Genomic DNA, 25,000 nt, shown 5'->3' with positions numbered 1-25,000 from the left:
TGTGTTACTGTGTGTTACTATGTGTGTTACTGTGTGTGTGTTACTGTGTGTTACTGTGTGTGTGTTACTGTGTGTTACTATGTGTGTTACTATGTGTGTGTTACTGTGTGTTACTATGTGTGTGTTACTGTGTGTGTGTTACTGTGTGTTACTATGTGTGTGTTACTGTGTGTGTGTTACTGTGTGTGTGTTACTGTGTGTTACTGTGTGTGTTACTATGTGTGTGTGTGTGTGTGTGTTACTACGTGTGTTTGTGTGTGTGTTACTATGTGTGTGTGTGTTACTATGTGTGTGTGTGTTACTATGTATGTGTGTTACTACGTGTGTGTGTGTGTTACTATGTGTGTGTGTGTTACTATGTGTGTGTGTGTGTGTGTGTTACTACGTGTGTTTGTGTGTGTGTTACTATGTGTGTGTGTGTTACTATGTGTGTGTTACTACGTGTATGTGTGTGTTACTATGTGTGTGTGTGTGTGTGTGTGTGTGTGTGTGTGTTACTATGTGTGTGTGTGTGTGTTACTCTGTGTGTGTGTGTTACTACGTGTGTGTGTGTGTGTTACTATGTGTGTGTGTGTTACTATGTATGTGTGTTACTACGTGTATGTGTGTGTTACTATGTGTGTGTGTGTGTGTGTGTGTGTGTGTGTGTGTTACTATGTGTGTGTGTGTGTGTTACTCTGTGTGTGTGTGTTACTACGTGTGTGTGTGTGTGTTACTATGTGTGTGTGTGTGTGTGTGTGTGTGTGTTATTCTGTGTGTGTGTGTGTGTGTGTTACTATGTGTGTGTGTGTGTTACTACATGTGTGTGTGTGTGTGTGTGTTACTATGTGTGTGTGTGTGTGTGTGTGTTACTGTGTGTGTTACTCTGTGTGTGTGTGTTACTACGTATGTGTGTTACTGTGTGTGTGTGTGTTACTGTGTGTGTGTGTGTTACTCTGTGTGTGTGTGTTACTACGTGTGTGTGTGTTACTCTGTGTGTGTGTGTTACTATGTGTGTGTGTGTTACTCTGTGTGTGTGTGTGTGTGTTACTACGTATGTGTGTGTGTGTGTGTGTTACTCTGTGTGTGTGTGTGTGTTACTCTGTGTGTGTGTGTGTTACTACGTGTGTGTGTGTGTTACTCTGTGTGTGTGTGTTACTATGTGTGTGTGTGTTACTCTGTGTGTGTGTGTGTGTGTGTTACTACGTATGTGTGTGTGTGTGTGTGTGTGTGTTACTATGTATGTGTGTGTGTGTGTGTGTGTTACTATGTGTGTGTGTGTGTGTGTTACTCTGTGTGTGTGTGTGTGTGTTACTCTGTGTGTGTGTGTGTGTGTGTGTTACTCTGTGTGTGTGTGTGTGTTACTCTGTGTGTGTGTGTGTTACTACGTGTGTGTGTGTGTGTGTTACTCTGTGTGTGTGTGTGTGTTACTATGTGTGTGTGTGTGTGTGTGTGTGTATTACTATGTGTGTGTGTGTGTGTGTGTGTGTGTGTTACTCTGTGTGCGTGTATTACTATGTGTGTGTGTGTGTGTGTGTGTGTTACTATGTGTGTGTGTGTGTGTGTGTGTGTGTGTGTGTTACTATGTGTGTGTGTGTGTGTGTGTGTGTGTGTGTTACTCTGTGTGCGTGTATTACTATGTGTGTGTGTGTTACTATGTGTGTGTGTGTGTGTTACTCTGTGTGTGTGTGTGTGTGTTACTCACGCAGCAGATGCCACTCGTCCTGTTGGATAGTCCTGGTCAGGTTCAGAGGGATGTTCCGCAGCCTGATTGGCTGAGAGAAGTGATACTTCACAGCCGTGCAGCGGTCTGCGATACCTGCAGGGACGACACAGGTGATTACTCAGGTGAAGACACCCGACCATGTGACCTGATATACAACCCAACCTGAGCAACACGAGTCCAGAGAAACGTGTTTAAAGGGTCATTCCACTAATTCTCCACATGATGTCATAGTGATGTCATCAGACACGGTTACAAACTGAAGATGTATTTAAAAGATGTGGCTGTTTACCTGAAGTGAGGCTGAAATGAAAGGCTCTATCCAGGTGCATTATGGGAATGTAGGATCCAGTGTTTTGGACCTCTGCCACTCAGACTCTGTTTTTAATGCATCTCTCACACATCCAGCTTAATGGAAGAGACACTGAGTCACTGGGGGACTGATTTAATCTACACACAGCTCATTTCACTCTGTTCTGCTGTGACAATGAAACATCACAGCACCAACTCTCCTCAGCAAACATCAGGTCAGACAGAGCATATGAATCTAACAGTCACCACGTCAGGATATATAAACATCTTGTGGAGATCCGTGTGTTTGAAACATCCACCACACCCACAGACAGAAGATTACATTTAATCCTGTTTAGATCAGAAAATATTCTTGTTTTAGAATAAAACTAGATGTAAAGATGATTTAAAGGGCTTATGGTGTTTGTATCATCCTAAGTATCGCGTCTGCATTTTCTTTTCTCAGTATTTGTTGTTGTTCAGCCTCCCACAGGGATCGATTCATCTAATCTAATCTGCGCTCAGACTCCAGTCTAATGCAGTGTAATGATATGTAAAATAATGTAACGTAATGTGATTTAGAGTGAAGTAATCTGATGTGTGGTCTGAGTGTTGTCGGGGTCCAGCTCCTCTGTGTTCACTGTCAGTTTGACCTCCAGGTTTCAGCTGGCAGACCGCCAGAGACTGCAGAGACACAAACTGCACACGTCATGATGACCAACAAGACTTTAATCCCAGTCAGAGGTTTTACTGTTTCTGCTCAGCTGTTAGTCTGCTGCCTGCAGCTCAGGATCTGCTGCTGTAAACCAGTCAGAAACCTGCCTGATACAGTCTGAGACCAGTCTGAAATCAGTCTGACGCATGTCTAAAAACCAGTCTGAAACCAGCCTAATACCAGTCTGAAACCAGCCTAATACCAGTCTCAGACCAGTCTGAAATCAGTTTGACACATGTCTAAAAACCAGTCTGAAACCTGCCTGACACCAGTCTGAGACCAGTCTGAAATCAGTTTGACACATGTCTAAAAACCAGTCTGAAACCTGCCTGATACCAGTCTGAGACCAGTCTGAAATCAGTCTGAAACCAGCCTAATACCAGTCTGAAACCAGCCTAATACCAGTCTCAGACCAGTCTGAAATCAGTTTGACACATGTCTAAAAACCAGTCTGAAACCTGCCTGATACCAGTCTGAAATCAGTTTGACACATGTCTAAAAACCAGTCTGAAACCAGCCTAATACCAGTCTGAGACCAGTCTGAAACCAGCCTAATACCAGTCTGAAATCAGTCTGACACATGTCTAAAAACCAGTCTGAAACCAGCCTGATACCATTTATAGCCTGTTGAGTCCTTTAAAGCCCGTTGAGTCCTTTAAGGCTCGTATAGAGTCCTTTAAAGCCCGTTGAGTCCTTTAAGGCCCGTTGAGTCCTTTAAGGCCTGTTGAGTCCTTTAAGGCTTGAGTCCTTTAAAGCCCATTGAGTCCTTTAAGGCTTGAGTCCATTAAGGCCCGTTGAGTCATTTAAAGCCCGTTGAGTCCTTTAAGGCTTGAGTCAATTAAGGCCCATTGAGTCCTTTAAGGCTTGAGTCCATTAAGGCCCGTTGAGTCATTTAAAGCCCGTTGAGTCCTTTAAGGCTTGAGTCCTTTAAAGCCCATTGAGTCCTTTAAGGCTTGAGTCCATTAAGGCCCGTTGAGTCATTTAAAGCCCATTGAGTCCTTTAAGGCTTGAGTCCTTTAAGGCCCATTGAGTCCTTTAAAGCCTGTTGAGTCCTTTAAAGCCTGTTGAGTCGTTTAAAGCCTGTTGAGTCCTTTAAGGCTTGTTGAGTTCTTTAAGGCTTGTTGAGTCCTTTAAAGCCCGTTGAGTCCTTTAAGGCCCGTTCAGTCCTTTAAGGCTTGTTGAGTCCTTTAAAGCCCGTTGAGTCCTTTAAGGCCCGTTGAGTCCTTTAAGGCCCGTTGAATCCTTTAAAGCCTGTTGAGTCCTTTAAGGCTTGAGTCCTTTAAGGCCCATTGAGTCCTTTAAGGCTTGAGTCCTTTAAGGCCCATTGAGTCCTTTAAGGCCCGTTGAGTCCTTTAAAGCTCATTGAGTCCTTTAAAGCCCATTGAGTCCTTTAAGGCCCGTTGAGTCCTTTAAAGCTCATTGAGTCCCTTAAGGCTTGAGTCCTTTAAGGCCCGTTGAGTCCTTTAAGGCCCGTTGAGTCCTTTAAGGCTTGAGTACTTTAAGGCCCATTGAGTATTTAAGGCCCGTTGAGTCCTTTAAGGCTCGTATAGAGTCCTTTAAAGCCTGTTGAGTCCTTTAAGGCCCGTTGAGTCCTTTAAAGCCTGTTGAGTCCTTTAAGGCTTGAGTCCTTTAAAGCCCATTGAGTCCTTTAAGGCTTGAATCCATTAAGGCCCGTTGAGTCATTTAAAGCCCATTAAGTCCTTTAAGGCTTGAGTCCTTTAAGGCCCATTGAGTCCTTTAAAGCCTGTTGAGTCCCTTAAAGCCTGTTGAGTCCTTTAAGGCTTGTTGAGTCCTTTAAGGCTCGTTGAGTCCTTTAAAGCCCGTTGAGTCCTTTAAGGCCCGTTCAGTCCTTTAAGGCTTCTTGAGTCCTTTAAAGCCCATTGAGTCCTTTAAGGCCCGTTGAGTCCTTTAAGGCCCGTTGAGTCCTTTAAAGCCTGTTGAGTCCTTTAAGGCTTGAGTCCTTTAAGGCCCATTGAGTCCTTTAAGGCCCGTTGAGTCCTTTAAGGCTTGAGTACTTTAAGGCCTGTTGAGTCCTTTAAGGCCCGTTGAGTCCTTTAAGGCTTGAGTCCTTTAAGGCCCGTTGAGTCCTTTATGGCCCGTTGAGTCATTTAAAGCTTGTTGAGTCCTTTAAAGCCTGTTGAGTCCTTTAAAGCCTGTTGAGTCCTTTAAGGCCCGTTGAGTCCTTTAAAGCTCATTGAGTCCTTTAAAGTCCGTTGAGTCCTTTAAGGCCCGTTGAGTCCTTTAAGGCTTGAGTACTTTAAGGCCCATTGAGTATTTAAGGCCCGTTGAGTCCTTTAAGGCTTGAGTACTTTAAGGCCCATTGAGTCCTTTAAGGCCCGTTGAGTCATTTAAAGCTCGTTGAGTCCTTTAAAGCCTGTTGAGTCCTTTAAGGCTCGTTGAGTCCTTTAAGGCTCGTTGAGTCCTTTAAAACCTGTTGAGTCATTTAAAGCTTGTTGAGTCCTTTAAGGCCCGTTGAGTCATTTAAAGTTCGCAGAGTCCTTTAAGGCCCGTTGAGTCCTTTAAAGTTCGCAGAGTCCTTTAAAGCTCGTTGAGTCCTTTAAAGTTCGTTGAGTTCTTTAAGGCCCGTTGAGTCATTTAAAGCTTGTTGAGTCCTTTAAGGCCCGTTGAGTCATTTAAAGTTCGCTGAGTCCTTTAAGGCCCGTTGAGTCCTTTAAGGCTTGAGTACTTTAAGGCCCATTGAGTCATTTAAAGTTCGCTGAGTCCTTTAAGGCCCGTTGAGTCCTTTAAGGCTTGAGTACTTTAAGGCCCATTGAGTCCTTTAAGGCCCGTTGAGTCCTTTAAAGCCTGTTGAGTCCTTTAAAGCCTGTTGAGTCCTTTAAGGCCCGTTGAGTCATTTAAAGTTCGCTGAGTCCTTTAAGGCCCGTTGAGTCCTTTAAGGCTTGAGTCCTTTAAGGTCCGTTGAGTCCTTTAAGGCCCGTTGAGTCATTTAAAGTTCGCTGAGTCCTTTAAGGCCCGTTGAGTCCTTTAAGGCTTGAGTCCTTTAAGGTCCGTTGAGTCCTTTAAGGCCCGTTGAGTCCTTTAAAGCGTGTTGAGTGCTTTAAAGCCTGTTGAGTCCTTTAAAGCCTGTTGAGTCCTTTAAGGCCCGTTGAGTCCTTTAAAGCCTGTTGAGTCCTTTAAGGCCCATTGAGTCATTTAAAGCTGGTTGAGTCCTTTAAAGCTGGTTGAGTCCTTTAAAGCTGGTTGAGTCCTTTGAGGCCCGTTGAGTCATTTAACGCCCGTTGAGTCCTTTAAAGCCTGTTGAGTCCTTTAAGGCCCGTTGAGTCATGTAAAGTTCGCTGAGTCCTTTAACGCCCGTTGAGTCCTTTAAAGCCGGTTGAGTCCTTTAAAGCTCGTTGAGTCCTTTAAGGCCCATTGAGTCATTTAAAGCCCCTTGAGTCCTTTAAAGCTGGTTGAGTCCTTTGAGGCCCATTGAGTCATTTAACGCCCGTTGAGTCCTTTAAAGCCTGTTGAGTCCTTTAAGGCCCGTTGAGTCATTTAAAGTTCGCTGAGTCCTTTAACGCCCGTTGAGTCCTTTAAAGCCGGTTGAGTCCTTTAAAGCTCGTTGAGTCCTTTAAGGCCCATTGAGTCATTTAAAGCCCCTTGAGTCCTTTAAGGCCCATTCAGTCCTTTAACGCCCGTTGAGTCATTTAAAGCCTGTTGAGTCCTTTAAAGCCGGCTGAGTCCTTTAAAGCTCGTTGAGTCCCTTAAGGCTTGAGTCCTTTAAGGCCAGTTGAGTCCTTTAAGGCTTGAGTTCTTTAAGGCCCGTTGAGTCCTTTAAAGCTCGTTGAGTCCTTTAAGGCCCCTTGAGTCCTTTAAGGGCCGTTGAGTCATTTAAAGCTTGTTGAGTCCTTTAAGGCTTGAGTCCTTTAAGGCCAGTTGAGTCATTTAAAGCTTGTTGAGTCCCTTAAGGCTTGAGTCCTTTAAGGCCAGTTGAGTCCTTTAAAGTTCGCAGAGTCCTTTAAAGCTCGTTGAGTCCTTTAAAGTTCGTTGAGTTCTTTAAGGCCCGTTGAGTCATTTAAAGCTTGTTGAGTCCTTTAAGGCCCGTTGAGTCATTTAAAGTTCGCTGAGTCCTTTAAGGCCCGTTGAGTCCTTTAAGGCTTGAGTACTTTAAGGCCCATTGAGTCCTTTAAGGCCCGTTGAGTCCTTTAAAGCCTGTTGAGTCCTTTAAAGCCTGTTGAGTCCTTTAAGGCCCGTTGAGTCATTTAAAGTTCGCTGAGTCCTTTAAGGCCCGTTGAGTCCTTTAAGGCTTGAGTCCTTTAAGGTCCGTTGAGTCCTTTAAGGCCCGTTGAGTCATTTAAAGTTCGCTGAGTCCTTTAAGGCCCGTTGAGTCCTTTAAGGCTTGAGTCCTTTAAGGTCCGTTGAGTCCTTTAAGGCCAGTTGAGTCATTTAAAGCTTGTTGAGTCCCTTAAGGCTTGAGTCCTTTAAGGCCAGTTGAGTCCTTTAAAGTTCGCAGAGTCCTTTAAAGCTCGTTGAGTCCTTTAAAGTTCGTTGAGTTCTTTAAGGCCCGTTGAGTCATTTAAAGCTTGTTGAGTCCTTTAAGGCCCGTTGAGTCATTTAAAGTTCGCTGAGTCCTTTAAGGCCCGTTGAGTCCTTTAAGGCTTGAGTACTTTAAGGCCCATTGAGTCCTTTAAGGCCCGTTGAGTCCTTTAAAGCCTGTTGAGTCCTTTAAAGCCTGTTGAGTCCTTTAAGGCCCGTTGAGTCATTTAAAGTTCGCTGAGTCCTTTAAGGCCCGTTGAGTCCTTTAAGGCTTGAGTCCTTTAAGGTCCGTTGAGTCCTTTAAGGCCCGTTGAGTCATTTAAAGTTCGCTGAGTCCTTTAAGGCCCGTTGAGTCCTTTAAGGCTTGAGTCCTTTAAGGTCCGTTGAGTCCTTTAAGGCCCGTTGAGTCATTTAAAGCTTGTTGAGTCCTTTAAAGCCTGTTGAGTCCTTTAAGGCCCGTTGAGTCCTTTAAAGCCTGTTGAGTCCTTTAAAGCCTGTTGAGTCCTTTAAGGCCCGTTGAGTCCTTTAAAGCCTGTTGAGTCCTTTAAGGCCCATTGAGTCATTTAAAGCTGGTTGAGTCCTTTAAAGCTGGTTGAGTCCTTTAAAGCTGGTTGAGTCCTTTGAGGCCCATTGAGTCATTTAACGCCCGTTGAGTCCTTTAAAGCCTGTTGAGTCCTTTAAGGCCCGTTGAGTCATTTAAAGTTCGCTGAGTCCTTTAACGCCCGTTGAGTCCTTTAAAGCCGGTTGAGTCCTTTAAAGCTCGTTGAGTCCTTTAAGGCCCATTGAGTCATTTAAAGCCCCTTGAGTCCTTTAAAGCTGGTTGAGTCCTTTGAGGCCCATTGAGTCATTTAACGCCCGTTGAGTCCTTTAAAGCCTGTTGAGTCCTTTAAGGCCCGTTGAGTCAATTAAAGTTCGCTGAGTCCTTTAACGCCCGTTGAGTCCTTTAAAGCCGGTTGAGTCCTTTAAAGCTCGTTGAGTCCTTTAAGGCCCATTGAGTCATTTAAAGCCCCTTGAGTCCTTTAAGGCCCATTGAGTCCTTTAACGCCCGTTGAGTCATTTAAAGCCTGTTGAGTCCTTTAAAGCCGGCTGAGTCCTTTAAAGCTCGTTGAGTCCCTTAAGGCTTGAGTCCTTTAAGGCCAGTTGAGTCCTTTAAGGCTTGAGTTCTTTAAGGCCCGTTGAGTCCTTTAAAGCTCGTTGAGTCCTTTAAGGCCCGTTGAGTCCTTTAAGGGCCGTTGAGTCATTTAAAGCTTGTTGAGTCCTTTAAGGCTTGAGTCCTTTAAGGCCAGTTGAGTCATTTAAAGCTTGTTGAGTCCCTTAAGGCTTGAGTCCTTTAAGGCCAGTTGAGTCCTTTAAGGCTTGAGTTCTTTAAGGCCCGTTGAGTCCTTTAAAGCTCGTTGAGTCCTTTAAGGCCCGTTGAGTCCTTTAAGGCTTGAGTACTTTAAGGCCCGTTGAGTCATTTAAAGCTTGTTGAGTCCTTTAAGGCCCGTTGAGTCCTTTAAGGCCCGTTGAGTCATTTAAAGCTTGTTGAGTCCCTTAAGGCTTGAGTCCTTTAAGGCCCGTTGAGTCCTTTAAGGCCCATTGAGTCCTTTAAACCCCATTGAGTCCTTTAAGGCTTGAGTCCTTTAAGGCCCATTGAGTCCTTTAAAGCCGGTTGAGTCCTTTAAGGCCCGTTGAGTCATTTAAAGCTCGTTGAGTCCTTATGGCTTGAGTCCTTTAAGGTCCATAGAGTCCTTTAAAGCTTGTTGAGTCCTTTAAGGCTTGAGTTCTTTACGGCCCGTTGAGTCCTTTAAGGCTTGAGTCCTTTAAGGCCCGTTGAGTCCTTTAAGGCCCATTGAGTCCTTTAAAGCCGTTGAGTCCTTAAGGCCCGTTGAGTTCTTTAAAGCCTGTTGAGTCCTTTAAAGCCTGTTGAGTCCTTTAAACCCCGTTGAGTCCTTTAAGGCCTGTTGAGTCCTTTAAGGCCCGTTGAGTCCTTTAAGGCCCATTGAGTTCTTTAAAGCCTGTTGAGTCCTTTAAAGCCTGTTGAGTCCTTTAAACCCCGTTGAGTCCTTTAAGGCCTGTTGAGTCCTTTAAGGCCCGTTCAGTCCTTTAAGGCCCGTTGAGTCATTTAAAGTTCGCTGAGTCCTTTAAGGCCCGTTGAGTCCTTTAAGGCCCGTTGAGTCCTTTAAACCCCGTTGAGTCCTTTAAGGCTTGAGTCCTTTAAGGCCCATTGAGTCCTTTAAAGCCCGTTGAGTCCTTTAAAGCCCGTTGAGTCCTTTAAAGCCTGTTGAGTCCTTTAAGGCCCGTTGAGTCCTTTAAGGCCCGTTGAGTCCTTTAAACCCCGTTGAGTCCTTTAAGGCTTGAGTCCTTTAAGGCCCATTGAGTCCTTTAAAGCCCGTTGAGTCCTTTAAAGCCCGTTGAGTCCTTTAAGGCCCGTTGAGTCCAACCAAGAAGAGACCCCCTCTCGTCATCTCCCACACTGTGACTTAAACCACATTGTTTAATGTCCTAAACTGTTCTGCTGTCCTGTCCTAATGTCTGTATTAGAGGTGGTGGATTTTTAAAGGCTAATATAATAGGCCTAACAATAATTTGAAGCAGGACAAAGCTAATAGCTGATTAATCGGTTGATATAACGTGTTTCCCTCCCCGCAAAAAAAAGAAATGACACTGTATTAGAAACTGGATAACTTGAACTGAACATCTAAGTCAAAGTAATTAATACTTACAACCTGCTCATCCCCCCAAAGTCAGGGCGAAGCCGCTAACCAGCTGTAGGGATGGTACGTTAGGATTTTATCTTGTTGGCCCAGTTCTTTATCAATACTCTTACCGGTTCTTTTTCATTACTAAAGAATTGTTGTTTTTTTAAATTATCATTTTTTTAAAACAATAAATATGATAGAATAAAAAAAGGAGTAATATCTCACTGGAAACAAATCTGTAATGTCAGTAAAATAAGTAATATTCCTGACATCAAAATACTGTGTGAAGTTTAGAAAGAATGAAGAACACAGACACAGTAGCGTAGGCAGAAATCACAGTGTGGTGGGCACAGAGAAAATCAGGTGGGCCAAGCTGTCCAACACCAATCATCTTCTGAAAAGCATATGTTAACCAAAATAGGCTGTTACAGGTATCTGTCTATCTATCTATCTATCAATCTATCTATCTATAAATAGATAGATAGATTGATAGATAGATAGGGGGGGGGGGTGTCTCTACCAGAGTTCTGGGAGTTTGAGGGATCTGTGCAGTATCTTAGCTGTTCCTAGGACTGCGCTCGTCTGGACAGAGACCTCAGATGTACCCAGAATCTGCTGGAGCCACTCTCCCAGTTTGTGGGTAACAGCCCCCAGTACTCCCATTACCACTGGAACCACTGTTGCCTTTACTCCCCACATCCTTTCTAGCTCCTCTTTCAGCCCTTGGATATTTTCGATCTTCTCGTGTTCCTTCTTCTTGATGTTGCTGTCGCTTGGGATTGCTACGTCTATCACCACTGCCTATATATATATATATATATATATATATATATACATATATATATATATATATATATATATATATCTGCTTGAATGCACCCCAGTTTAATCATACAAGCCTTATACATCATCACAGGTCATATTACAGGCACCAAGACCAACATTAAAAGCATCACATAGCCTGATACAGCGGCCACATATTCACACACACACACACACACACACACACACACACACACACACACACACACACACACACACACACACAGAGTCATAACATAACCCTAAACTAACTTTAACTTTAAGTCTTCATCTAAAATTAATGATTTTACATTAAGGGAACTTGCTTTTTGTCCCCATAAGGGAGGTGAGTCCCCACAACATTAGGAATACTTTGTACACACACACACACACACACAGACACACACAAACACACACACACACATATAAACAGCTGACATATGCAACAGCATCATTAATCAAGCGTATGGATAAAGGTAAACTGGCGCCAACATGCTCAGTAATGTCCAAAATTACCTGAATATAGTCACAGTGGCCACATAATATAACATGTGTGTAGGGCCCCCACAACCACTAGGGGGCCCCGTTGTGCCAACAGTTTTTTTTTTCTCAAATGTAAACTGACACTTTTGGTAACCAAGTGTCCTTGTGTTGATCTAAAATACATACCTTATTTAAGCTCACAATGGCTAAAATAAAATGTATGTATAGATCAAAAAGCAGTTTTCATTCTGAGAGCCCTTATCAGCAAACCAATTTCAAAGTCATCATCAGATTCTCACATATGGACATACTGACGTTGATGGCTGAGTCGGTAGAGTCAGTCTGACAGTCTGAAGGTGAGATTGCTAAATCAAGGACAACGTTTAGACAGATATTTTATGCACTGTTTTATGTTTACTCTTGTTAATTTATTCAAAACATTGTGTTTTATTAAAATCATTTTATTGGTTCATTATTTATAGTTTGCACGTGTTTTGAGTTTGACAAATTTGATTGTTAACAATAGGGATGCATGATATTGGATTTTTTGCCGATATCCGATATGCCGATATTTCCAACTCATTGTGGCCGATTGCTGATGCCGATACCGATATATGCGCATATTTTTTTCCAGCTGGCTGAGGAGACTATTATGCATGCAAGCATAGATTGTACTAAGTATGATCAAGAAAGACAATATATGAAGGAAGAATTTAGGAAGACTGGAGTTCAGGAGCTCAGCATTAAAACTTAAATGAACCTGCCAAGTGGGAGCAGCAGTAGAGTTTTCATTGAGTTTATTAGACAAACAGGATTAATGTGTAGGATTTAATCTCTGGTCCACACTCTGGTCCACTGGCGGTAATGCACCTAATACGCTGGTTGACAACCGCCGTTATAAACCAAAAAGAAGAAGATTTTTTTCCTCCAGAGTGGTACATCCTGTCAGCCGAGGTGTTTCCTATCTGTGCAGCCGAATATTACAGCTCCTTGACGGACTGTTTCACCCTGACGGTCCCGGTGTTTCCTCCGCAGGCTCCACTTCACTCAGCTGCCCGACAGACCCGCTGCTTCTTCCCACTTTAACCTGAGTAACAAACCGCTAACGCTCCGCTAGCTGCAGCATAACCGGAGGGAAGGACAGCCAGCTAGCCTTCCAGCTAACGTTTGAAGAATTGAATTTAAAATCCTTCTCCTCACATACAAAGCCCTTAACGGTCAGGCACCATTATTTCTTAAAGAGCTCATAGTACCCTATTTCCCCACTAGAACACTGCGCTCCCAGTATGCAGGCTTACTGGTGGTTCCTACAGTCACCAAAAGTAGAATGGGAGGCAGAGCCTTCAGCTATGAGGCTCCTCTCTTGTGGAACCATCTTCCAGATTCAGTCCGGGGGGCAGACATCCTTTCTATGTTTAAGAGTAGGCTTAAAACTTTCCTTTTTGATAAAGCTTATAGTTAGGGCCGACCAGACTCGCCTTGGATCAGCCCTTAGTTATGCTGCTATAGACATAGACTGCCGGGGGACTTCCATTGATGCACTGAGCTCCTCTCCCCCCTTCTCCATCTGTATGTATTCTTTTACCATTAATGCTTGTTACTAACTTGACTTCTTCCCCGGAGTTCTTTGTGCTATCTCATCCGCAGGAAACCCCATAAACCATGCTGACGTGTTAACGTCCTTCTTCTGTCCTTCTCCAGCTGTTGCTGTTTGTTGCTGCAAGTCATATATCTATTGTTGTTGTTGTTGTTGTAGCTGTTGCTGTTCTGCTTCTCTGTGCTCCCCCCCTCAACCCCCACCCCCACCCTCTTCTCTCTCTCTCAACCAAACCGGTCAAGGCAGATGGCTGCCTACCTAGAGCCGGGTTCTGCTTGATGTTTCTTCCTGTTAAAGGGGAGTTTTTCCTTACCGCTGTCGCCAAGTGCTGCTCATGAGGGAATTGTTGGGTCTCTCTCTGTGTAAATTAAAGAGTTCGGTCTAGATCTGCTCCATGTGAAAAATGCCCTGAGATGACTTCTGTTGTGATTTGGCGCAATATAAATAAAATTGAATTGAACTGAACTGAATGATATGTATATGTATATGCAGTATATAAGCAGTTACAGTGTATATGTATATGCAGTCTATAAGCAGTGACAGTGTATATGTATATGCAGTCTATAAGCAGTTACAGTGTATATGTATATGCAGTCTATAAGCAGTTACAGTGTATATGTATATGCAGTATATAAGCAGTTACAGTGTATATGTATATGCAGTCTATAAGCAGTTACAGTGTATATGTATATGCAGTATATAAGCAGTTACAGTGTATATGTATATGCAGTCTATAAGCAGTTACAGTGTATATGTATATGCAGTATATAAGCAGTTACAGTGTATATGTATATGCAGTATATAAGCAGTTACAGTGTATATGTATATGCAGTATATAAGCAGTTACAGTGTATATGTATATGCAGTCTATAAGCAGTTACAGTGTATATGTATATGCAGTACATAAGCAGTTACAGTGTATATGTATATGCAGTATATAAGCAGTGACAGTGTATATGTATATGTAGTATATAAGCAGTGACAGTGTATATGTATATGCAGTCTATAAGCAGTGACAGTGTATATGTATATGCAGTCTATAAGCAGTGACAGTGTATATGTATATGCAGTCTATAAGCAGTTACAGTGTATATGCAGAGTATATAAGCAGTTAGATGCAGTCTATAAGCAGTTACAGTGTATATGTATATGCAGTCTATAAGCAGTGACAGTGTATATGCAGTCTATAAGCAGTTACAGTGTATATGTATATGCAGTCTATAAGCAGTGACAGTGTATATGTATATGCAGTCTATAAGCAGTGACAGTGTATATGTATATGCAGTATATAAGCAGTGACAGTGTATATGTATATGCAGTCTATAAGCAGTGACAGTGTATATGCAGTCTATAAGCAGTTACAGTGTATATGTATATGCAGTCTATAAGCAGTGACAGTGTATATGCAGTCTATAAGCAGTGACAGTGTATATGTATATGCAGTCTATAAGCAGTGACAGTGTATATGTATATGCAGTATATAAGCAGTGACAGTGTATATGTATATGCAGTATATAAGCAGTTACAGTGTATATGTATATGCAGTATATAAGCAGTTACAGTGTATATGTATATGTATATGCAGTATATAAGCAGTTACAGTGTATATGTATATGCAGTATATAAGCAGTTACAGTGTATATGTATATGCAGTATATAAGCAGTTACAGTGTATATGTATATGCAGTCTATAAGCAGTTACAGTGTATATGTATATGTATATGCAGTATATAAGCAGTTACAGTGTATATGTATATGCAGTATATAAGCAGTGACAGTGTATATGTATATGCAGTCTATAAGCAGTGACAGTGTATATGTATATGCAGTATATAAGCAGTGACAGTGTATATGTATATGCAGTCTATAAGCAGTGACAGTGTATATGTATATGCAGTATATAAGCAGTGACAGTGTATATGTATATGCAGTATATAAGCAGTGACAGTGTATATGTATATGCAGAGTATATAAGCAGTGACAGTGTATATGTATATGCAGTATATAAGCAATGACAGTGTATATGTATATGCAGTATATAAGCAGTGACAGTGTATATGTATATGCAGTATATAAGCAGTGACAGTGTATATGTATATGCAGTCTATAAGCAGTTACAGTGTATATGTATATGCAGAGTATATAAGCAGTGACAGTGTATATGTATATGCAGTATATAAGCAGTGACAGTGTATATGTATATGCAGTATATAAGCAGTGACAGTGTATATGTATATGCAGTCTATAAGCAGTTACAGTGTATATGTATATGCAGAGTATATAAGCAGTGACAGTGTATATGTATATGCAGTATATAAGCAGTGACAGTGTATATGTATATGCAGTATATAAGCAGTGACAGTGTATATGTATATGCAGTCTATAAGCAGTGACAGTGTACATGTATATGCAGAGTATATAAGCAGTGACAGTGTATATGTATATGTAGTATATAAGCAGTTACAGTGTATATGTATATGCAGTCTATAAGCAGTGACAGTGTATATGTATATGCAGTCTATAAGCAGTGACAGTGTATATGTATATGCAGTCAATAAGCAGTTACAGTGTATATGTATATGCAGAGTATATAAGCAGTGACAGTGTATATGTATATGCAGTCTATAAGCAGTGACAGTGTATATGTATATGTAGTATATAAGCAGTTACAGTGTATATGTATATGCAGTCTATAAGCAGTGACAGTGTATATGTATATGCAGAGTATATAAGCAGTGACAGTGTATATGTATATGCAGTATATAAGCAGTGACAGTGTATATGTATATGCAGAGTATATAAGCAGTGACAGTGTATATGTATATGCAGTATATAAGCAGTGACAGTGTATATGTATATGCAGTATATAAGCAGTGACAGTGTATATGTATATGCAGTCTATAAGCAGTGACAGTGTATATGTATATGCAGTCTATAAGCAGTGACAGTGTACATGTATATGCAGAGTATATAAGCAGTGACAGTGTATATGTATATGTAGTATATAAGCAGTTACAGTGTATATGTATATGCAGTCTATAAGCAGTGACAGTGTATATGTATATGCAGTCTATAAGCAGTGACAGTGTATATGTATATGCAGTCTATAAGCAGTGACAGTGTATATGTATATGCAGTCAATAAGCAGTTACAGTGTATATGTATATGCAGAGTATATAAGCAGTGACAGTGTATATGTATATGCAGTCTATAAGCAGTGACAGTGTATATGTATATGTAGTATATAAGCAGTTACAGTGTATATGTATATGCAGTCTATAAGCAGTGACAGTGTATATGTATATGCAGAGTATATAAGCAGTGACAGTGTATATGTATATGCAGTATATAAGCAGTGACAGTGTATATGTATATGCAGAGTATATAAGCAGTGACAGTGTATATGTATATGCAGTCTATAAGCAGTGACAGTGTATATGTATATGCAGTCTATAAGCAGTGACAGTGTATATGTATATGCAGTCAATAAGCAGTTACAGTGTATATGTATATGCAGAGTATATAAGCAGTGACAGTGTATATGTATATGTAGTATATAAGCAGTTACAGTGTATATGTATATGCAGTCTATAAGCAGTGACAGTGTATATGTATATGCAGTCTATAAGCAGTGACAGTGTATATGTATATGCAGTCTATAAGCAGTTACAGTGTATATGTATATGCAGAGTATATAAGCAGTGACAGTGTATATGTATATGCAGTCTATAAGCAGTGACAGTGTATATGTATATGCAGTCAATAAGCAGTTACAGTGTATATGTATATGCAGAGTATATAAGCAGTGACAGTGTATATGTATATGTATATGCAGTCTATAAGCAGTTACAGTGTATATGTATATGTAGTATATAAGCAGTTACAGTGTATATGTATATGCAATCTATAAGCAGTGACAGTGTATATGTATATGCAGTATATAAGCAGTGACAGTGTATATGTATATGCAGTCTATAAGCAGTGACAGTGTATATGTATATGCAGTCTATAAGCAGTGACAGTGTATATGTATATGCAGTATATAAGCAGTGACAGTGTATATGTATATGCAGTCTATAAGCAGTGACAGTGTATATGCAGTCTATAAGCAGTGACAGTGTATATGTATATGCAGTATATAAGCAGTGACAGTGTATATGTATATGCAGTATATAAGCAGTGACAGTGTATATGTATATGCAGTATATAAGCAGTGACAGTGTATATGTATATGCAGTATATAAGCAGTGACAGTGTATATGTATATGCAGTCTATAAGCAGTGACAGTGTATATGCAGTCTATAAGCAGTGACAGTGTATATGTATATGCAGTATATAAGCAGTGACAGTGTATATGTATATGCAGTATATAAGCAGTGACAGTGTATATGTATATGCAGTCTATAAGCAGTTACAGTGTATATGTATATGCAGTATATAAGCAGTGACAGTGTATATGTATATGCAGTCTATAAGCAGTGACAGTGTATATGTATATGCAGTATATAAGCAGTTACAGTGTATATGTATATGCAGTCTATAAGCAGTGACAGTGTATATGTATATGCAGTATATAAGCAGTTACAGTGTACATGTATATGCAGTATATAAGCAGTGACAGTGTATATGTATATGCAGAGTATATAAGCAGTGACAGTGTATATGTATATGCAGTATATAAGCAGTGACAGTGTATATGTATATGCAGTATATAAGCAGTGACAGTGTATATGCAGTATATAAGCAGTGACAGTGTATATGCAGTATATAAGCAGTGACAGTGTACATTTATATGCAGTATATAAGCAGTGACAGTGTATATGTATATGCAGTATATAAGCAGTGACAGTGTATATGTATATGCAATATATAAGCAGTTACAGTGTATATGTATATGCAGTATATAAGCAGTGACAGTGTACATTTATATGCAGTATATAAGCAGTGACAGTGTATATGTATATGCAGAGTATATAAGCAGTTACAGTGTATATGTATATGCAGTATATAAGCAGTGACAGTGTATATGTATATGCAGTATATAAGCAGTGACAGTGTATATGTATATGCAGAGTATATAAGCAGTTACAGTGTATATGTATATGCAGTATATAAGCAGTGACAGTGTATATGTATATGCAGTATATAAGCAGTGACAGTGTATATGTATATGCAATATATAAGCAGTGACAGTGTATATGTATATGCAGTATATAAGCAGTGACAGTGTATATGTATATGCAGTCTATAAGCAGTGACAGTGTATATGTATATGCAGTCTATAAGCAGTGACAGTGTATATGTATATGCAGTCTATAAGCAGTGACAGTGTATATGTATATGCAGAGTATATAAGCAGTTACAGTGTATATGTATATGCAGTATATAAGCAGTGACAGTGTATATGTATATGCAGTATATAAGCAGTGACAGTGTATATGTATATGCAGAGTATATAAGCAGTTACAGTGTATATGTATATGCAATATATAAGCAGTGACAGTGTATATGTATATGCAGTATATAAGCAGTGACAGTGTATATGTATATGCAGAGTATATAAGCAGTGACAGTGTATATGTATATGCAGTCTATAAGCAGTGACAGTGTATATGTATATGCAGTATATAAGCAGTGACAGTGTATATGTATATGCAGTATATAAGCAGTTACAGTGTATATGTATATGCAGTATATAAGCAGTTACAGTGTATATGTATATGCAGTATATAAGCAGTGACAGTGTATATGTATATGCAGAGTATATAAGCAGTTACAGTGTATATGTATATGCAGTCTATAAGCAGTGACAGTGTATATGTATATGCAGTATATAAGCAGTGACAGTGTATATGTATATGCAGTATATAAGCAGTGACAGTGTATATGTATATGCAGTATATAAGCAGTGACAGTGTATATGTATATGCAGTATATAAGCAGTGACAGTGTATATGTATATGCAGTATATAAGCAGTTACAGTGTATATGTATATGCAGTATATAAGCAGTGACAGTGTATATGTATATGCAGTATATAAGCAGTGACAGTGTATATGTATATGCAGTATATAAGCAGTGACAGTGTATATGTATATGCAGTATATAAGCAGTTACAGTGTATATGTATATGCAGTATATAAGCAGTTACAGTGTATATGTATATGCAGTATATAAGCAGTGACAGTGTATATGTATATGCAGTATATAAGCAGTGACAGTGTATATGTATATGCAGTATATAAGCAGTGACAGTGTACATGTATATGCAGTAAATAAGCAGTCTGACCCCGGTCTATGAGCTTGTCGATGTCCGGGTCCAGGCCCTGGAAGTAGCACTTTCTCCACAGACCGGAGTGAGTGGAGAACAGCGGCCTGCCGCACTCGGTCTCCAGGATGCCCATCCCCAGGATGGCCCGCCAGTTCTCCAGCAGCTCCTCCTCTCTGCTGCCCACATGCACGGGCTTCATCAGCGCCACGTCCCGCTGCCGAGCCCCGCCGCTGCCGGTATCCACCAGCGGCAGGTGGTAGATGGGCATCTCCCGGTTCTTTTGATCGTTGGAGTCGGATCCGTGCCGGTCGCAGTTCTCCTTGTGCCGGCGGGTGTCGGTCTCGTACCAGTGGTCGGTGGAGATGGCGGAGACCAGCAGCAGCAGGGACAGCACGCTGAGCGCGAGGCTCACCGCGGACACCGTCACCGTCACCGGCCTGGCTCTCTCCATGGCTGGGACATGGACCGTGCTGCCCCCGGCCCCGGTCCCGGAGCAGGTCCTGGAGCAGGTCCCGGTGCTGGTCTTCCGTCGGTTCCCGCCGCGATTTCCGTTAGAGGGCATCTTCTGCGGCCATCCTCGCGCCCGTCAGCCGTTCCCCGTTTGTCCTCGAGAGCTCGTTGTCATGCCGACTGACGGACTGTCCGCTGCGTCAAGGTGACGGCAGGAAACACGCAGCAGCCCGGAAGCTGCGTGACGCTGCCTTCAGAATAAAACTTCTTCAGCAATACAAATACCTTATGTTTACACACCGCGTGACGTCAGTATGCCCCCCCCCCCCCCCCCCCCCCATTTCAGACATCCAATCGATGTTAATATTAATCATTATAAATGTAAGTGTTAATGATAGCGTTAATATTTAGATTAATGTTAATATTAATGTTAATGTTTATATTATTGTTAATTAGCGTTAGTGTTAATATTAATATTAATGTTGTTGTTATTCTGTCTGACAGCTGGTGTTCTAAACATGTTCTGGATTTTACATTTGTTGTTGTTTACAGCAGAAACACAAACAGCCTGACAGTCAGTTTCAGCCTGTTGATCCTCAAGCTGAACTCCAGCAGTCTGTTCACCAGCATATGAATACATGAACATGTGAACACATGATGAACACACAATGAATATATGAACACATGATGAATACATGATGAATACATGATGAATACATGATGAATATATGATGAACACATGATGAATATATGATGAACACATGAACACATGATGGACACAAGATGAACACATGATGAACACGTGATGAACACATGATTAACACATGATGAATATATGATGAACACATGATGAATATATGATGATGAACACATGATGAATATATGATGAACACATGATGAATATATGATGATGAACACATGATGAATATATGAACACATGATGAACACATGATGAATATATGATGATGAACACATGATGAATATATGATGATGAACACATGATTAACACATGATGAATATATGATGAACACATGATGAATATATGATGATGAACACATGATGAACACATGATGAATATATGATGAACACATGAATATATGATGATGAACACATGATGAATATATGAACACATGATGAACACATGAACACATGATGGACACATGATGAATATATGATGAATATATGAACACATGATGAACACATGATGAATATATGATGATGAACACATGATGAATATATGAACACATGATGAACACATGATGAATATATGATGATGAACACATGATGAATATATGAACACATGATGAACACATGATGAATATATGATGATGAACACATGATGAATATATGATGAATATATGAACACATGATGAACACATGATGAATATATGATGATGAACACATGATGAATATATGATGATGAACACATGATGAATATATGATGAATATATGAAAACATGATTAACACATGATGAATATATGATGATGAACACATGATGAATATATGATGAATATATGAACACATGATGAACACATGATGAATATATGATGATGAACACATGAACACATGATGAACACATGATGAACACATGATGAACACATGATGAATATATGATGATGAACACATGATGAATATATGAACACATGATGAACACATGATGAATATATGAACACATGATGAACACATGATGTATATATGATCATGAACACATGAACACATGATGAACACATGATGAACACATGATGAATATATGAACACATGATGAACACATGATGAATATATGAACACATGATGAACACATGATGTATATATGATGATGAACACATGAACACATGATGAACACATGATGAACACATGATGAACACATGATGAATATATGAACACATGATGAACACATGATGAATATATGAACACATGATGAACACATGATGAATATATGAACACATGATGAACACATGATGTATATATGATCATGAACACATGAACACATGATGAACACATGATGAACACATGATGAATATATGAACACATGATGAACACATGATGAATATATGAAAACATGATGAACACATGATGAATATATGAACACATGATGAACACATGATGTATATATGATCATGAACACATGAACACATGATGAACACATGATGAATATATGATGATGGACACATGATGTATATATGATCATGAACACATGAACACATGATGAACACATGATTTATTGATGAGCTGCAGAATCATCAGAATAAACAAAGTCAGAGAAAATATAAACATAAGTTAAATAAACATAAATCATAAAATGCAAATGTTTGATATAAAATGTGTAAAACCTTGTGAACAGAGCTGTTACAGCTTTGCATCAGTGAGGAGATTATTTTACTACGAAGCCAGTTCAACATATCCAGGCTCCACAAACCTTCAACTCCCAGTCAGAGATAACTGGTATCATGATGGTTATCAGCGGTCTTTGTTAACTCAGGCTTCAGGCTCTGTGTGCGTCCCCATTAAAAGGAGGTGTTTGGCGTCATTTGACTCTTTTTCCACACAGAATGGAGCGATGTCTTGCCGCCTGCTTCAGTCGGGAGGAACAACGCTGTTGCTGCAAATAAGGAGAGAGAGGAATGCTGGCATTAAATTTGTTAATTGAAAAACTAATTTGCATTTAGTTCATATATTTATTTTACCACTCAATGCCTCCCACATCCAGCTCTTAAACTTTAAACATGATGCAGAAATGCACTCATGTCTGAGTCTGTCCTAGAATGAAGGTTTAGTGGAAATCACTTCAGTTTTTGTCAATCAAAGTGAAATTAATATTATAGATTGAATATTATCTGTGATAAACACCAATAGACTAATCAATTGGATTTCATTTTTTTTCATTCATTTTCTCATTAGGTTTTAGTTCTTTATTTTATTTTTAAATTTGAAATACAGATTTATATATTGTAACATAATCTCATCCCACAGTAACCCTAATCTCTTGCACAATATGACATATCAAAATAATAATAATAATAATAATAATAATAATAATAATACAGAATGTGTTCATGTCAGATGTGGTGCAGTTACAGATGTGTAAATAATAAGATATTATGTGAATATAACACATAGTGTCCATGACAATCCACTATACATGTGAACATGTCTGAGTGTAAACACATTGTTCTGGTACTTTCACTGTTTAGTGTTGTTGTTGTCATGGAAACAATACCCGACAACAGTACCTGTAAATATTATTTGTTTCAGTGAAAACCGTCCTTAACATAAAAGTGGGATTAAAATATGGTTATGAAACTGTCAATAAATTAATTTTAAAACAGAACACATCACTGCCGTGACGTCATCAAGCAACAAACAAACGCTCCACACGCGCGCCATTAAAGTTTTATTTTGAAATAGCTGACCGGAAGTGGTGATGTGCCGTCACTGCGGCTAACTTGACGGTGTCAATGCTCCGCACTGAGCTGGGTGTGGACTCTCTGCCACTGTACAGCAACACTGTGATGACTGAATAACAACAGTATAGCCTGCACTCGTCACAACAGAGAAACGTTCCTCTAACGTTCAGGATATGTTCAGAACTGATGATTCAATGATCAATAATAATAATAATAACAGACATACACACAATAGATTTTATATGTGCACATAAAAATACATCCAAACAAAAGAGTTCATTTGGATTCTGCTTCTCATCTCCTGCACACCAGTAGAGTCTCAGTAGAACTGGTGTCTTTCTACAGTAGAGTCTCAGTAGAACTGGTGCATTTCTACAATAGAGTCTCAGTAGAACTGGTGCCTTTCTACAATAGAGTCTCAGTAGAACTGGTGCCTTTCTACAATAGAGTCTGGATAGAACTGGTGTCTTTCTACAATAGAGTCTGGGTAGAACTGGTACATTTCTACAATAGAGTCTGAATAGAACTGGTGCCTTTCTACAATAGACTCTGGGTAGAACTGGTATGTTTCTACAATAGAGTCTGGATAGAACTGGTGGGTTTCTACAGTAGATTCTGGGTAGAACTGGTATGTTTCTATAATAGAATCTGAATAGAACTGGTGCCTTTCTACAATGGAGTCTGGATAGAACTGGTACATTTCTACAATAGAATCTGAATAGAACTGGTGTCTTTCTACAATAGAGTCTGGATAGAACTGGTACATTTCTACAATAGACTCTGAATAGAACTGGTGCCTTTCTACAATAGACTCTGAATAGAACTGGTGCCTTTCTACAATAGACTCTGAATAGAACTGGTGCCTTTCTACAATAGACTCTGAATAGAACTGGTGCCTTTCTACAATAGAGTCTGGATAGAACTGGTGGGTTTCTACAATAGAGTCTGGATAGAACTGGTGGGTTTCTACAGTAGATTCTGGGTAGAACTGGTGGGTTTCTACAGTAGACTCTGAATAGAACTGGTGCCTTTCTACAATAGAGTCTGGATAGAACTGGTGGGTTTCTACAATAGAGTCTGGATAGAACTGGTGGGTTTCTACAGTAGAGTCTGGGTAGAACTGGTGGGTTTCTACAGTAGGTTCTGAATAGAACTGGTGGGTTTCTACTGTAGAGTCTGGGTAGAACTGGTGGGTTTCTACAGTAGAGTCTGGGTAGAACTGGTGGGTTTCTACAGTAGTGTCTAGGTAGAACTGGTGGGTTTCTACAGTAGAGTCTGGGTAGAACTGGTGGGTTTCTACAGCAGAGTCTGGGTAGAACTGGTGGGTTTCTACAGTAGAGTCTGGATAGAACTGGTACATTTCTACAATAGAGTCTGGATAGAACCTTTACATTTCTACAATAGAGTCTGGATAGAACTGGTACATTTCTACAATAGAGTCTGGATAGAACTGGTGGGTTTCTACAATAGAGTCTGGATAGAACTGGTACATTTCTACAATAGACTCTGAATAGAACTGGTGCCTTTCTACAATAGAGTCTGGATAGAACTGGTACATTTCTACAATATAATCTGAATGGAACTGGTGGGTTTCTACAATAGATTCTGGGTAGAACTGGTACGTTTCTACAATAGAATCTGAATAGAACTGGTGCCTTTCTACAATAGAGTCTGGATAGAACTGGTGGGTTTCTACAATAGAGTCTGGATAGAACTGGTGGGTTTCTACAGTAGTGTCTAGGTAGAACTGGTGGGTTTCTACAGTAGAGTCTAGGTAGAACTGGTGGGTTTCTACAGTAGTGTCTAGGTAGAACTGGTGGGTTTCTACAGTAGATTCTGGGTAGAACTGATGGGTTTCTACAGTAGAGTCTGGGTAGAACTGGTGGGTTTCTACAGTAGAGTCTGGGTAGAACTGGTGGGTTTCTACAGTAGATTCTGGGTAGAACTGGTGGGTTTCTACAGTAGAGTCTGGGTAGAACTGGTGGGTTTCTACAGTAGAGTCTGGGTAGAACTGGTGGGTTTCTACAGTAGAGTCTGGGTAGAACTGCTGGGTTTCTACAGTAGATTCTGAATAGAACTGGTGGGTTTCTACAGTAGAGTCTGGGTAGAACTGGTGGGTTTCTACAG

The 25,000-nt window shown here is 40.2% G+C and overlaps 1 protein-coding gene across 2 annotated transcripts in view; it reads right to left on the bottom strand.

Annotated features, from left to right (window-relative positions):
• Positions 1 to 19,670, bottom strand: part of tmem178 (transmembrane protein 178) — a 25,965-nt gene extending 6,295 nt beyond the window's left edge. Inside the window, exons 1-2 of one of the 2 annotated variants that reach the window (XM_042422616.1) lie at positions 19,037 to 19,670; positions 1,685 to 1,798 (exon numbers count right to left, since the gene is read on the bottom strand). In XM_042422616.1, coding sequence (XP_042278550.1) covers positions 1,685 to 1,798; positions 19,037 to 19,580 — 658 coding nt within the window. In that variant the 5' untranslated portion in view covers positions 19,581 to 19,670. Of the gene's footprint in view, positions 1 to 1,684; positions 1,799 to 1,994; positions 3,890 to 19,036 lie in introns of those variants that run through there. The other variant, XM_042422617.1, reaches the window with a different exon arrangement.
• Between the last annotated feature and the right edge of the window lie 5,330 nt (positions 19,671 to 25,000).

This window comes from Thunnus maccoyii, chromosome 2 (genome assembly GCF_910596095.1).
Source record: "Thunnus maccoyii chromosome 2, fThuMac1.1, whole genome shotgun sequence".
NCBI classification, from domain to species: domain Eukaryota; kingdom Metazoa; phylum Chordata; class Actinopteri; order Scombriformes; family Scombridae; genus Thunnus; species Thunnus maccoyii.
Note: the sequence above shows the minus strand (reverse complement) of the source record. Positions and strands in the feature narration are given on the sequence as shown.